This window comes from Delphinus delphis, chromosome 11, assembly GCF_949987515.2.
Source record: "Delphinus delphis chromosome 11, mDelDel1.2, whole genome shotgun sequence".
Lineage (NCBI taxonomy): Eukaryota > Metazoa > Chordata > Mammalia > Artiodactyla > Delphinidae > Delphinus > Delphinus delphis.
In genome coordinates this window covers 15,711,121-15,725,086 of record NC_082693.1, presented here as the reverse complement: position 1 = coordinate 15,725,086, position 13,966 = coordinate 15,711,121, and the positions used below count along the sequence as shown (strand labels likewise).

The 13,966-nt window shown below is 35.7% G+C and overlaps 1 protein-coding gene across 8 annotated transcripts in view; it reads right to left on the bottom strand.

The window, feature by feature from the left end:
• The window catches only part of PLEKHA5 (pleckstrin homology domain containing A5), a 240,960-nt gene that overhangs the window by 84,588 nt on the left and 142,406 nt on the right, over positions 1-13,966 (bottom strand). For 7 of the 8 annotated variants that reach the window (XM_060024366.1, XM_060024367.1, XM_060024368.1 and 4 more), the window contains exons 4-7: positions 7,432-7,515; positions 6,047-6,167; positions 3,514-3,618; positions 1,113-1,185 (exon numbers count right to left, since the gene is read on the bottom strand). In XM_060024366.1, the coding sequence (XP_059880349.1) occupies positions 1,113-1,185; positions 3,514-3,618; positions 6,047-6,167; positions 7,432-7,515 (383 nt within the window). Of the gene's footprint in view, positions 1-1,112; positions 1,186-3,513; positions 3,619-6,046; positions 6,168-7,431; positions 7,516-13,966 lie in introns of those variants that run through there. The other variant, XR_009521159.1, reaches the window with a different exon arrangement.

Here is a 13,966-nt window from a genome sequence, read left to right as displayed (position 1 = left end):
ACAGCCTATGCACCCCTTTCTCTGTTCATACCAGCTCTGTGGTATCTAACAGATCCACATGGCACATGATCAGAGACTTCTCTAGACTCTGACTTAAAATTGTTATTAATCAACAACTTATTAACCAGAAAACATTAAAAGAAGAAGAAGAAAAATAAAAGATGGACTTCCCTGGTGGTGCAGTGGTAAAGAATCCGCCTTCCAACGCAGGGGATGCGGGTTGGATCCCTGGTCAGGGAACTAAGATCCCACGTGCTGCCGGGCTACTGAGCCCGCGTGCTGCAACTACAGAGCCCGCGTGCTACAGAGTCCGCACGCGCTCTGGAGCCCCTGAGCCACAAGGAGAGAGAAGGCCGCGTGCCACAATAAAGAGCCCGTGTGCCGCAAGGAAAAATTCTGTGAGCCACAACTAAGACCCGCTGTGCCCCAAAATAAATAAATAAATATTTTAGAAAGAAAAAAAAATTAGAGAGAGAGAAATGAAGACTGCCTTTAATAATACCTTTATTTCTTCTCCACCAACATTAGTAGCCTGGTTTGTAACCCTTCTGTAACTTTCTCAATGTTTCATGGAGGTCTTTTTGTTTTATAAAAAAGTGTGTGTGTGTGTGTGTGTGTGTGTGTGTGAACGGCTGGAAGGGATCATAATAAATACATTCTATGTTATTTTTCTTATTTGCTAGTACATCATGGCAGTCTCTAATCTAATGCACTAAAATCATTTGCTGGGGAGAATGGGATATCTAACAGACTGATGGCTAGATCTGACAAAACTGACAAGTAAAAAGAATCAAACATCAAACTAACGTTTTTCATCTATTAGGCACTGAATTCAAGGATAACATTATAGAGTGAATACTCACATGTTCTTCACACAAAACAAATCAGTTCAGCACAATCAGATTACAGAAACTGGACCAAAACTAAGACCAATCTGCTTGAAGCACAATATCCTTCTGTCCCTCCGCCTTACTCAGAATTACATGTCAATAAAGAAAAGATTTTCTTGATACTATTTGTTGATAATAAAATAGCAAAAAGATTTGTAATGTTTTCTCTTTAAAAGAGTATCTGATACTTAACATATATTCTATTGTTTACGGTAAACTCACCTCTATAATAAAAGAGGCAAAGGTCAGAAAGCACGAACCAGCGTTTCTTCCATAGCTTCATGCCAGTACTGTCCTGCATTAGATCAGCATATGAAAGGATTTTTTTTTTCATTTCAGAAAATTAAAACTCATTTCTGGTTTTCTTATTTAAAATAAGCTTTTAAAACAAGGTGTGTTTGACATATGCTATACAGAACTCGAACTAAAACGTTAAGCAAAATTTTGGGTTTGTTGTCTAGGGACTTGTATCATATTAAGATATTCCCAAGTATACTGGTCTTTGAAGAGTAACACTGTCATGTAAAAGGAATTCTGTTGAAGCAATGTGATTTGGTTTCCTATTTGCAAGCAATTTGAAATCCCCTCTATTGAACACGTCTGCTAGCATGAGAATAATGTAACTGTGCAGCAGCGTGTGCATTCTGGAAAACCAGATTTAATAAATATGGTAATCTTCAACAAGAAGAAAAGTATGTGATTTGAAATTATTCCAAAGGTGATGTGATTTTAAATGACTGCGAATAAAGGAACCTTAGCATATAAACACATTTCATAAACATTTTTTTTCTTCTTACACAGACAGCTTGGGTTTTGCTTATCCAGCAGAAAAGAGTACCTACTTGGCAGCTTTTTCTAAGTTATTTAGGTAATAAAAATGCCAAGCTCCAACAAAATCACAATTTTCATGAAAATTACCTTCCCACATTCACTAGAGCAAAACCACAAGAGAAAACGAAACACAGACCCAGACCCAGACTGAGACACACACACACACAAAGGCAAAAAAGAGGTCAGTTTGTATGTGCATTTACTTCTAGCTGTGACTATCATCTAAAAATGCCTTTAGAACTGAAGAAATTACATGGGTAAAAATCTCCTGAAGTAAGGGATCTGTCCTTAAAATTGACAGCTACACTAAGGAAAGCTCTCCCCCGCCCTCCCAAATTACATGGTATTTTCAATCTCCTAATTAATTATCTCTTTAGTACAGATAATTAAAAAGTTTAGATCTTTAAGCGGCTCTACAAACAAATATTCTCTGTAAGTCACACACCTATTACAAAATAAACACTCATGGTAGAGAAACTGGTTGGTAACTCTTTGGCAATACTAAATTAGCCAAGGGATCAAGAAATAAGAACAGCAATCATTTAAAATAAGGAATCCTATATCCTCTACAAAGCTCAATATCACACGGAGCTATTTCAATAGAATTTGGACTCAGAAAGTCTAGTTAAAAAAAACCTTTTAGCTTGGATAAGTTTAAATGTCAGATGGTTAAAATATAGTAAATGATCTTTAAGTAAAAATGAAAAGTTGGTATCCAAGTTACATACCCAATCAACTCAGTAAGAAATTGGCGAAACTAATCTGAATGGGAACTCTCTGGATTTTAAGTGGGTCTTCTGCCAATACAGTAGTTTAGTTGCCACCCAACTTTCAAACAGAACAAGGTCTAATGAATGTTTCGTAACAAAGTCATTATGAATTTTACTGAATATAATTATTAGGCCATCTGAAAGCAATTAGCAATATTTGACAGAATAAATTAACACTATCAATGGACTAATATTTAACTTGCTCTGCATCATCTGTATACATGTAGAATCAGAGAGACAGGACAAAGAAAGATAAAGGTCTTGAATGCCGAGTTATCTCAGTTATCTGGAGTTCATTTATCTGAAACCCAGCTGCAAACTAGAAAGCGAAAAAGAAAACAAAAGCCTCTGAGCAATCCAAATAGATGTCACCAAGTCCAACGTACATGCATCCCTACTAATTCCAAAACGTACAACAATGTTCCAAAAAAGCTTAGTTACCAGGTTTCCCAGGTAACACAACTATACAAACCCCAACTTATCAGGGTATCTGAGTGACCCATGCTTGATCAAACAAACAAAAGAAAGAAAAAACAGTACAGACACTTAACAGCAGTCTTGAGAGCACAGAAGCAAAAATCTGAAAAAATCAGAAAAATCTCAACTTATGATCAGATTTCTCTATAAATTAAAGCAGAGAAGTACATAATTCTACATTTCTTCAATGATTTTTATAGGATAGAAAAATGTGCAATACCTCTGTTTTTTTTTTCCATTTTAAAAATATTTCTGCCTAGATAATTTTAGCATGCTGTTCCTAACATTTTCAGGCAGCATATATTTAATTTCAAATTCAGAAATACCTGCCCACCCCCGCCCACAATATCTCTAAGTAACATCCATTACTTTTTCCTTCTCCATTGTTCCCGTAACTCTCTCCATGGTAATAAGAAGTGAAGAATCTGGATGACCACTACAGTTCTTTCTCCACTCTATACAATTGTCTTAGGTGCCTTCGGCAGAAAAGGTCCCTTTTGATTCTGTCCTTTTTTCACATCAAATAGGAAAAAAAAAAAAAATACCTGTTTATAAAGCCAACCTCGTCTGACCACAGGTGCATTAGGATTCCTTTTAATTGAATTTGATCTCTTTCCAAAATTATGAACTTTTTTTGAAGCCCGTGAAGTCTAAGGAAAAAAAAAAAAAGCCCAACAGAAAATGTGGTATTAATGCCTAGATATTGAGTTTATTTTTCATCTTCAGAATTTTAATCTCTTTTCAGATTTCTCTGAAACTTCCAGGATTTAATCTGTTCAGATGAATTACTGCAATCCCACTTTTGTGTCTTAGTTGTTTCAAATGTAAGAATTCTGCACAAAGATTTTTCCTCCTCTAGGATATTACGGAAGGATCACAAATCTCTCTCCTTTAAAATCCGCGTGTACAATTTTTAAAAAGGCACAGTGTGTGGCATTACCTGCTAAATAGAAGGAACCTTGAGTAAAAATAATATTAACACATTTTAAAGAATAAACCAAATGACAGCACTTTTTGATTTATATCTGCATTTAATCGTGTTGCTCCAATTAAAGAAAGTTAACAGTGCCATGTCACAAGAGCAAATCTAACAGATAAAATAGAAACAAACATATCACATCAAGTCAAAACAAGACTGGAAGGATCTGCTTAACGTCATGTAGTGTTTTCTTCTTTACGGACAAACTCTGAACGTGGATAATACCAGACAGATGGTGTTTACCATATTCTTATAAGTACACATAATCTTTTAAAATACTGCTGTTGTTTATTGCGAACATTTTATCTTGGTGGGAATGATAGCAGTAACCAACAAACATAAAGACAAAGAAGCTGAATTTGAATTTCTCTATGAAGTAAGTAATATCAATTTATCTCTTATTTTTCAACTTATCTAGAATCTTTGGAAATCTAGCACATTACATTAGAATCTCCTTTTATGAGGCTTGTATCAGTACATAATAGAATTTTAAGGCCCGATATCAGCCATTTTGGGGGGATACATTTTAATTTACTTATGAACATATAATGCTTAAACACAGTACAAATCTCAAATGTTACAAAAAGATACAAAAGGACCAGTCTCCTTCTCACCTCTGGACCCCAGCACCCAAACAACCCAAACACAACCCTGTGAGGCGACCGATACCACTGTGTATATATGTGTGTATCCATCTGAATAACTTTTCATAGTTATGGAATATCTCTTTTTTTTTCTCAAATAACTGCATACATAATTCCTACTCTTCAGTATCCTTCTTTAATTATCATATAAATTACAGATATTATGCATGCATGATAGTTTTCTGTGGTTGGATTTCTCATTTTCTATTTTGACTTCTGGGATTTATGTCATATTTTAGACAGCCCATCTGCATTCTGAGTTTATTTTAAAAAACCTCCACTGCTTTCTGTACTGCTTTTAGAGTTTTGTTTTTACCGCTTTAACACCTGATCCATCTGGAAAATTTTGGGTGTAAAGTGTGAGGAACGGCTCCAACCTTCTTTCCAGACAATGACTTACTGGCCCTCAACTGGTAAGTCATTTTTCTAGATTTTAATTAGTATAAATTTACAAGCATTATAATGCTGTGTTATCCTGCTAGTGTTTTATGCTAACAAGAATTAGAAATAATTTACATTATTTGAAAATTTATATTTACTTGTAATATCTGCAATATTTCATTTAAAAAACCTTACCAGGCATTTAAAATAGATAATTGTCTATTACCCATTTCTTTACAATAACCATAATTTACTATTACAATTCTTTTACTATTATAAAATACACAATTATGTTCTAAATAAAGAAAATTCTTTTATCATCCCTTGATTTTCTTGCTATCCTTAATTTAGGACCTGAGCATTAATGTTACGGCAACTATTTATTCAGATTTAGCAGCAGGTTTTCTACGAGTTTGAAGACATTTTAATATTAAAATTCTAAATTTAAAACATTAACGTTATGGTTTAAAGTACAAGAAGCAACAACTACAAACTTTTATAGACACACAAGTCTGGGATTAGAGGTTAAACAATTAACATTTTTGTTTCTGATTACAAAGAAAAACCACCCACTACTGTTTCCATGTGGCTATGGCACTTTTCACATCATGGGTTCTAAACACATCAGTCATCAAGCACAGTGGCTTGATGGGTTTCCCTTTAGCAGTAAAAGATTTTACATTTTAAAGAAACAGTATAATATGATAGAATATATATTATTCTAGGTATACTTAATAGTCAGAAAATGGGAGTTCTAGGCCATTATATTAACCTTCACCATTAAAACTTAAGTTGATTCAATAAACTTCCATTTTCTCACACAAACATCCATTACATGTGTAAAATTATTCCAAATCTGAACTCTACAATATTTAAAAAATCATTAAATTATTAAAATATAAGCTTACTACTTTATATTCTAAGCCACTGCTTATGTCAATTACCTCGAACGTAATTAGGTTCACATAATAATAAAAATGAAATGATTATTCTAAAACTCTAAGTCCATTAAGAGTAATAGATATTACCAATTATACCAGTTATCAATAATTAACAGTAAGCAAAATAACTTACTCTGCCTACAGGGCTCACTGGATGCACCGCATAGTCTGAACTCATGTTATAGTTAGAAGCTTCATTTATCATACTTATAGGTCGTTCCTTCTTTTCGTCAGATGTCATGGTTGCAACGGTCCTGAAAATATAATATGCCAGAACGCTAGAACTTGCTGTTTATATAAACTACTGTACAATAACATTTCCCTAGAGTGAACAATGCTGGTGTCTGACTTTTTCAAAACAGCTGGGTACTAGTTAGAGCTTAATAAGCTCCAGAGTTGGAGCTTAATATTTATAACTACTTTAAAAATAATTAAGCACAACTTAATATCATGTTTATTTTAATAAGCCTTAATACAGATATGCTACTTGGTCATCTAACTGGAACATTAAAAATTTAATTACAAGATTAGCGATTCTAATATTGAAAACAGTAACAATGATAGGGAATTCCGTGGCAGTCCAGTAGTTAGGACTCTGTGCTTTCACTGCTGAGGGCGCGGGTTCGATCCCTGGTTGGGGAACTGAGATCCCACAAATTAGTTTAATAATTTGACCAAGTTTACAGTTTTCCTTGACCTTGCATTCTGTGCTCTTGAGTTTACTATCTGTGTCTGACCCATTGTAAAAAGAGCTTCTGGAATTACATTCCTCATGAAAAAAAAATTTAAGTCATGTTTCTATACCATACATAGTAAACAGACGGCATTCTGTTATTATACTTGACTGCAAATGTCCAGATAAGAAAACTGTTAAATTGTACTGTATTAAGTACGGATAACAGCAATTTCAACGCTAACCCCATTTTTTTAAAACATCTTTATTGGAGTATAATTGCTTTACAATGGTGTGTTAGTTTCTGCTTTATAACAAAGTGAATCAGCTCTACATATACATACATCCCCATATCTCCTCCCTCTTGCGTCTCCCTCCCACCCTCCCTATCCCACCCCTCTAGGTGGCCACAAAGCACTGAGCTGATCTCCCTGTGCTATGAGGCTGCTTCCCACTAGCTATTTTACATTTGGTAGTGTATATATGTCCATGCCACTCTCTCACTTCATCCCAGATTCCCCTCCCCTCCCGCATGCCCTCAAGTCCGTTCTCTACGTCTGCATGTTTATTCCTGCCTTGACATGAGGTTCATTAGCACCACTTTTTGAAATTCCATATATATGTATTAGCATACAGTATTTGTTTTTCTCTTTCTGACTTACTTCACTCTGTATGACAGATTCTAGGTCCATCCACTTACTACAAATAACTCAATGTTCCTTTTTATGGCTGAGTAATATTCCATTGTATATATGTGCCACATCTTCTTTATCCATTCATCTGTTGATGGATACTTAGACTAACCCCATTTTGAACAGAGGCATTCCATGAAACACTTTACTTACTGTTCATTCACTACAAAAATACAATTGTCCTGTGATGGCTGTCCTGTGACTGGATGTTTACAGGTCACTTTCCTTTCATTATGGCTGGAAGAAAACAGAATAAGAGAAAATGTACATGCCATTACCACAAATTTTAAAAAAATATCCTGTTAGCAAAATAGCCATTTCTTTATAGCAACATTAAAGTTAGTGAATAAAGGAGATGCAATTCAAACCCCCAGGTGTTGACACTCCTACATAACCTTTTCTACTATCTACCGTGTGTACACGTTTGTGTAAATGTTACTTACAGTTTTACAGTACAGCTAGACTCACCACTCCCAACCCCATGCCCACCACCAGTATGACCTCAATTTGTTCTTCTATTGTATAAACAAAAGTAAGTTGATCTGACTCCACAATCATTGCATCTTACGTGACAGGTGGGCCACAGAAAAGTATGAGTATCCACCTACGTTCATTATTTAGTATACCAATCTAGGTACGTTACAGAAACCTAATGCCAAATTCATGACGGAAAAATAAATCTAACAGTACTACCAGATGGGCACTGGCACATTAAAACATAGTACCACTGGAAGAGCAATAATTTATGGCATTTTGGCTTCACAAAGGAATCTTTACATAAATAATGTAATGGGATTGATTTTTATGATACCTGAAGTATGCTATAGAAAAATGGAATCTGAAGGAGAAAACAAAAATCTTAAATGAAATGCACAAACAACAACACAAGCAAAGAAAAATCTACTTATTATGTTTGCTGAAAAAAAACCTGGTTTGATTAAAGAGTGACTATTTTTTGGAGAATAAGACCTTTAGGCTTCCTATTGTTTTCTAGAAATGAGAGGAGAAAAATCCCAAACTATTTATCTAAGCCAAAAATAACTGATGCCCCAAATAATATGCAGTATACATTTGATATACTAAAAAAAATACATCATTTGTAAACAAATATTTTTTTCCCGTTTAGTAACATACCACAAAGCGACCTGTAAGGAAGATCAATCATTGGTGTGCTAGATCTTAGAAAACTTACTTTCATTATGGAGGAAATTGTCAAGATGTTGTACTGAATACTGCTTTGTTAATCTTAAAAGATTATTACATGTGATCTGTATTGTAGGACATTTATAACCGCAGGCCACAAACTTTCTGGCAAACTTCAGATACTTAAGTTCCTTTTCCAAATCTGAACTTTCAGTAATATTATTTTTATTGGTTACTCAAGTACTGGAAACTTTATTAAATAAAACTAAAACCGTATAAAAGAAAAGGTATACAGTTAAAAAAAATTATATATTGACTATTGTGACAATGGAATGATTGCAAAAAAAAAAAAGGAGCACACAAACATTCTTTTCCCGGAAAGTGGATGCTAGTTCAATGAAATTGACATTTTTATTGTCCAAGCACTTTTTTTTTTTTTTTTTTTTTTTTTTTTTTTGCGGTACGTGGGCCTCTCACTGTTGTGGCCTCTCCCGTTGTGGAGCACAGGCTCCGGACGCGCAGGCTCAGCGGCCACGGCTCAGGGGCCCAGCTGCTCCGCGGCATGTGGGATCTTCCCAGCCCGGGGCACGAACCTGTGTCCCCTGCATCGGCACACCCTCAACCACTGCGCCACCAGGGAAGCCCTGTCCAAGTACTTTTAAGATCACAATGTCTTAAAGTAAAACTAACTAAATAAAAATCTTAGCATTCCATCTTAGTTAAAAGTTCAGTGACTAAAACCAATATGAAAAATGAACATATTTATGTTCTTTTACTTTTCCGAAGTACCCAATGTGTTTTCTTTTAATGTTATGATATTAAATTGACAGAAAAATTCATTTATTTCGAAGGATACTCTAACATGAAAGTCTTTTGCTGTTCTCTAACGAAAGAAATAATCTTTCCTACTATGTACACCTAATTGTAACATAAACACAGAAGTCCTCTGAAATGTTTATTTATTTGTTCTGACTTATATTTTAAATTACAGTCATTCAAGATTACTAGGTTTCTATAAAATCCAAATTCAGAAGACTGAGGTTTTATAGGCAATTAGTTTAGTTACAAAACTGTCATCTCCCATAAAACAACATACTTAGCAAATAAAAAAATCAGAGTAATGTTTTCTAATCATTTTGTTAAAAATGAATTAAAATAAATTAAGAGTATGACAAACCAAAACATCAGCCAAACCAAATTCCAGTCTTAACTGTTGAAACGTCGTAATTTTCCACTACCTGATAGGATTGTCAATTCTCACTGCTCTTGTGCAAATCTATTTTTATACACATTTTTAAATTTCAAAACCATTCCTTCTTATTATGTTGGCATTTACACTTCATTTTTATACTAATCTTGCATTTTTAAGTACCGTAATGGTAAAGGATAAACATAATGTCTAAATTACAGAAACTAAAAATATGAGTTAAAAGCATACTGAGTGCCAATAAATGACAGCAATGTAAATGAAATCCAAATGAACCTTTGAAAACATAAGGAAAAAGCTATCTCTGTTAATGCACAGGATTCTTTTAGTGCATAATACATGAGTTCTTTAATACACACAGCAACTGGGCACTGTGGGAGGTGGCTGGCCGAGGTATCATGTCATGACCACCTTCCTACCAGTTTGTCCCCAGCATTATTTACAAAGGGTGTCTTTTCATCCTACACTCGCCATCCTTTTTGTAGTCCAAAGGTTTTTTTTTTTTTTCCCTCCTCTTTTGAAGGGCCTCAAAATTCAGATCAAGAGTACCATCAGTTTTCCTATAACATTCATGTAGAAGTGTGTTCCAATTCAATTCATATATTAAGGAACAATTTGAGTGTCACATAAATCCTGCATTTGTTTATGCATGATCCCGTCCATGAGAAAGTCTAGGTGAGTGCAGAAACTGCACCTTGATGATGCAGCCCCTAGGAGCACACAGATCACACACCTGCACGCTCTCAAACGTCCACCAGCTACTTCAGTTCATTGCCTGCTTTACGAAACACACCCATCCACATGCAGTGATACAACGTTTTCTAATTTCACAACTCCCTACTTCCAACAGTTCCCAATAATTCACAAGCTGAAACCCTTCCAATTCCATTTCCACAAGCAAACTGCAGGGCTTTCTCAACGCAGAGAGTATATGTAGTATTTTTGTATTTTCTAACCATTTAATATGTGTGAAACTGCGCTACCACTTTCACTAGGTTCCTATCTTTATTTTTATGTGTTACTAATGAGGTTTTTTAGTGCTGTGCCCCTAAACCCATTTTCCACAAAAGCCCCATGCTTTCATTGTCCAATTTTGCACAGAGAGGCGATTTTTAGGAAGATACAGATACTGTATTTTCAGATACTGTTATAGCAAAAGTGACTGTACTACTAAATTATGAACTAACATACCTCTGTGCTACTAAAAATGCATTCGAAGCTTTACTAGACAAGGTGTTATTCAAAAAACCCTTGCCAGAGATTTTATGCTCTTCATGACCGAAAGGGAAAAGTTGAAAAGATATGGTTTTATATAAATTTGTGCTTCTAGAGGAATCCTTACAAAGAAGGGATAAAATTCAGGTCTTGATATAAAATACCCTTATGGTCACAGAACAAACTAATTCCCTTCTTTCTGACTCACTGTGGCATAGGAGGAGGTCCAAACTTTTCTAAATATGAGATCAAGTATTCGCCTCCACCTAACTCTTACTTCCAGACTTCTGTCTGTGATGGTTTAATGTGTAGGTTTAGACCAGTGGTTTTCAACTGGGAATGAGTTTTATCTCCCATGGGACATTTGGAAATGTCTGGTAATATATACATTATTGAAGTACAGCTGATTTACAACGTTGTGTTAATTTCTGCTATACAGCAAATTGACTTAGTTATGCATATATACACATTCCTTTTTATATTCTTTTCCATTATGGTTTATCCCAGGACATTGACTGTAGTTCCCTGTGCTATACAGTAGGACCTTGCTGTCCATCCATTGTCTGGTAATATATTTGAATGTTACAACTGGGGCTGGTATGTAGTGGGTAGAGGCCAGGATGCTGCCCAACATCTTGCAATGTGCAGGAAAGTTTTCCACATGAAAGAAGTATCCAGCCCCCAATATCAACAGCGCTGAGGTTGATAAGCCCTGCATTAGACCACCATAGCCCTCTAACAATGAACTCTACCAAATAAGCCACACTTATTATTTCTTTGTGTTCCTGTTCTTCTCTAGAGACAACAGAAGCAGCCATTGAGACCACTGGTCCATGAATCAGACTACTTAGGTGTGAATCCCAGCTCTTCCTCTCACTAGCTAGGTGACCTTAGGCAAGTTACTGTGACTGTCCATGCCCCAACTGCCTCAATTAGGTAACAGTAGCTATGTCACAGGTTGTTACTTTATTTGTTCAGAACTGTTCTGGGCACCTGGGGATGGCAGTTAATAAAATGTAAAAATCACTGTCCTCATGGAACTTACTGTCTAGTAGGGATGTTAAGAGTAAAGAGTATAAACGTGGCCTGGAACAGACAAGCCCTCGATAACTGTTACTTACTTTTGTTATGCACTACAGGACTTTGAGCATATGTTGTCGTCATCAGACTACTGTTCAGTCACCTGTTTAAACCGTAACAGTTCATATTAACACGTACCCCCAAAACTATTTAAAAACTCATGTTATCCCACTACTCAGTATTTATTGTAAAAGAATAAAGTTGTGATTGCTCTTGGCTTTCGTGCTTCTGGTCAAGATACCCCTAATATGTCCAAAAACAAAAAATAGAGGAGAAAAGTAATTCTAATATAAAAGCTCCAGAGCAAGAGTAGCTATGTTTTTTTTGTTTTGTTTTGTTTTTTGCGGTCCGCGGGCCTCTCACTGTTGCGGCCTCTCCCGTTGTGGAGCACAGGCTCCGGACGCGCAGGCCCAGCGACCATGGCTCACGGGCCCAGCCGCTCTGTGGCATGTGGGATCTTCCCAGACCAGGGCACGAACCCGTGTCCCCTGCATCCGCAGGCGGACTCTCAACCACTGCGCCACCAGGGGAGCCCAAGAGTAGCTATGTTTTTAAGGCAGTATTCGAGAAGGTTTTTAAATAGTGACAGACAACACTTAAAAAACAAAAAAGGCTTCTGCTATTCCACAGTTCAGGACTGAAGGAAATTGGTCATATTCAATAGCTGAATCTGAGGATCATGCTCTATCAAAGGCCCAGATAAAGGATTGAATCGATGCCATTTTTAGAAAAGGTTATCAAGAAATTGACATGTTGCAACACAAATTGCTTGTTCTTTGGCACTATGCCCTCTTCACTATTTATTACTAGACATTTAATCATTTACTAAAACTAGAAAATCAAATGAAAGACCTCCTTAATTCCAGCCTTTATGGAACTATTCCATTCAATAATAATTTGGTTTTAAAAGATATTAAGATGAATAAATCAGTGTGGGTATAAAATGGTATATTTCCACCAAATTATATAAAAAACAAATTAAAAATGACATATCTACTGGAGATGGAACAGAAATTCATTACTCCCTTATTCTTTTTCAGATCTTATCTGTGAAGTGAACAATGCATCATGGAGGTAACTGTACCAGAAAACCTGGGCAGAGGTGTGCTGTTTAAGCAGTTCTGAGCTTTACATCAAAAGGGAATAAGCTGATAAACTACATGGCTCCTATAACCTATTTACGGAAACAAAATTTAGTGGGTTAGAGTCAACTCTAAGCGGCAGGTTCTGTTATATGAAGAGTAACTGAGACTGTGGGGCAGCGCTCTGAAGATCAGGGATGACGGGTGTCCATTTCCAGGCTTGCCGAAGGAAGACATTTTTTGGTTCAGTCCACGTTGCTAGTCTGCTCTCAGCAGGAGAGCAGAGGGAGGATTCCAACCAACGACGTCCCTAAGGAAACAACTCCCATACACTACAAAGATGCATAAAATGCACATTTCAAATATAAACCCCAATAAAATTACAGGTTTAGAAAGAGAGGAAAAAAGATGTCTGCTAATATGGTGTTTAAATTTTTTAGTATAATGATGAAAGTCAGGAACACTGACTTCAGTAACACTGAAGGAACTGTTTCACTCTTAATGGAGTGTTATTTCAAACTACGCAAGGTCAAAGATGAAGTATCTATTAACACAACTGACTGTGAACTGACACATGAAATCTGGTTATAAAACTCCTGTCATCCAACAATAAGGCCAAAACTTTACAACTTTTGTTGAGCGTAAATGTAAATTTTATATCAGATATTTATAAATAGGTAAAATACCCTCACAAGTTCTTTAAAACATCAGGATTCGTCTGATTTTTTTCAAAAATGAATATAGTACTGAGAGTACTAGATCGAAAAATTAAAATGAAAAATTAGAGCAATGCTGCATATAATGAATCAGTACAGCACATGGTATTATATTCTTTGAACCAAGCATGGAAAGGCGCTATTCCTGATTTAAAGATAAGAACATTTGAGATTTCAAGGAGATATTATTCATGACTGCATAATATATGGCAACACTGATTGGCTTGTCCTGTTTATTTAGGCAT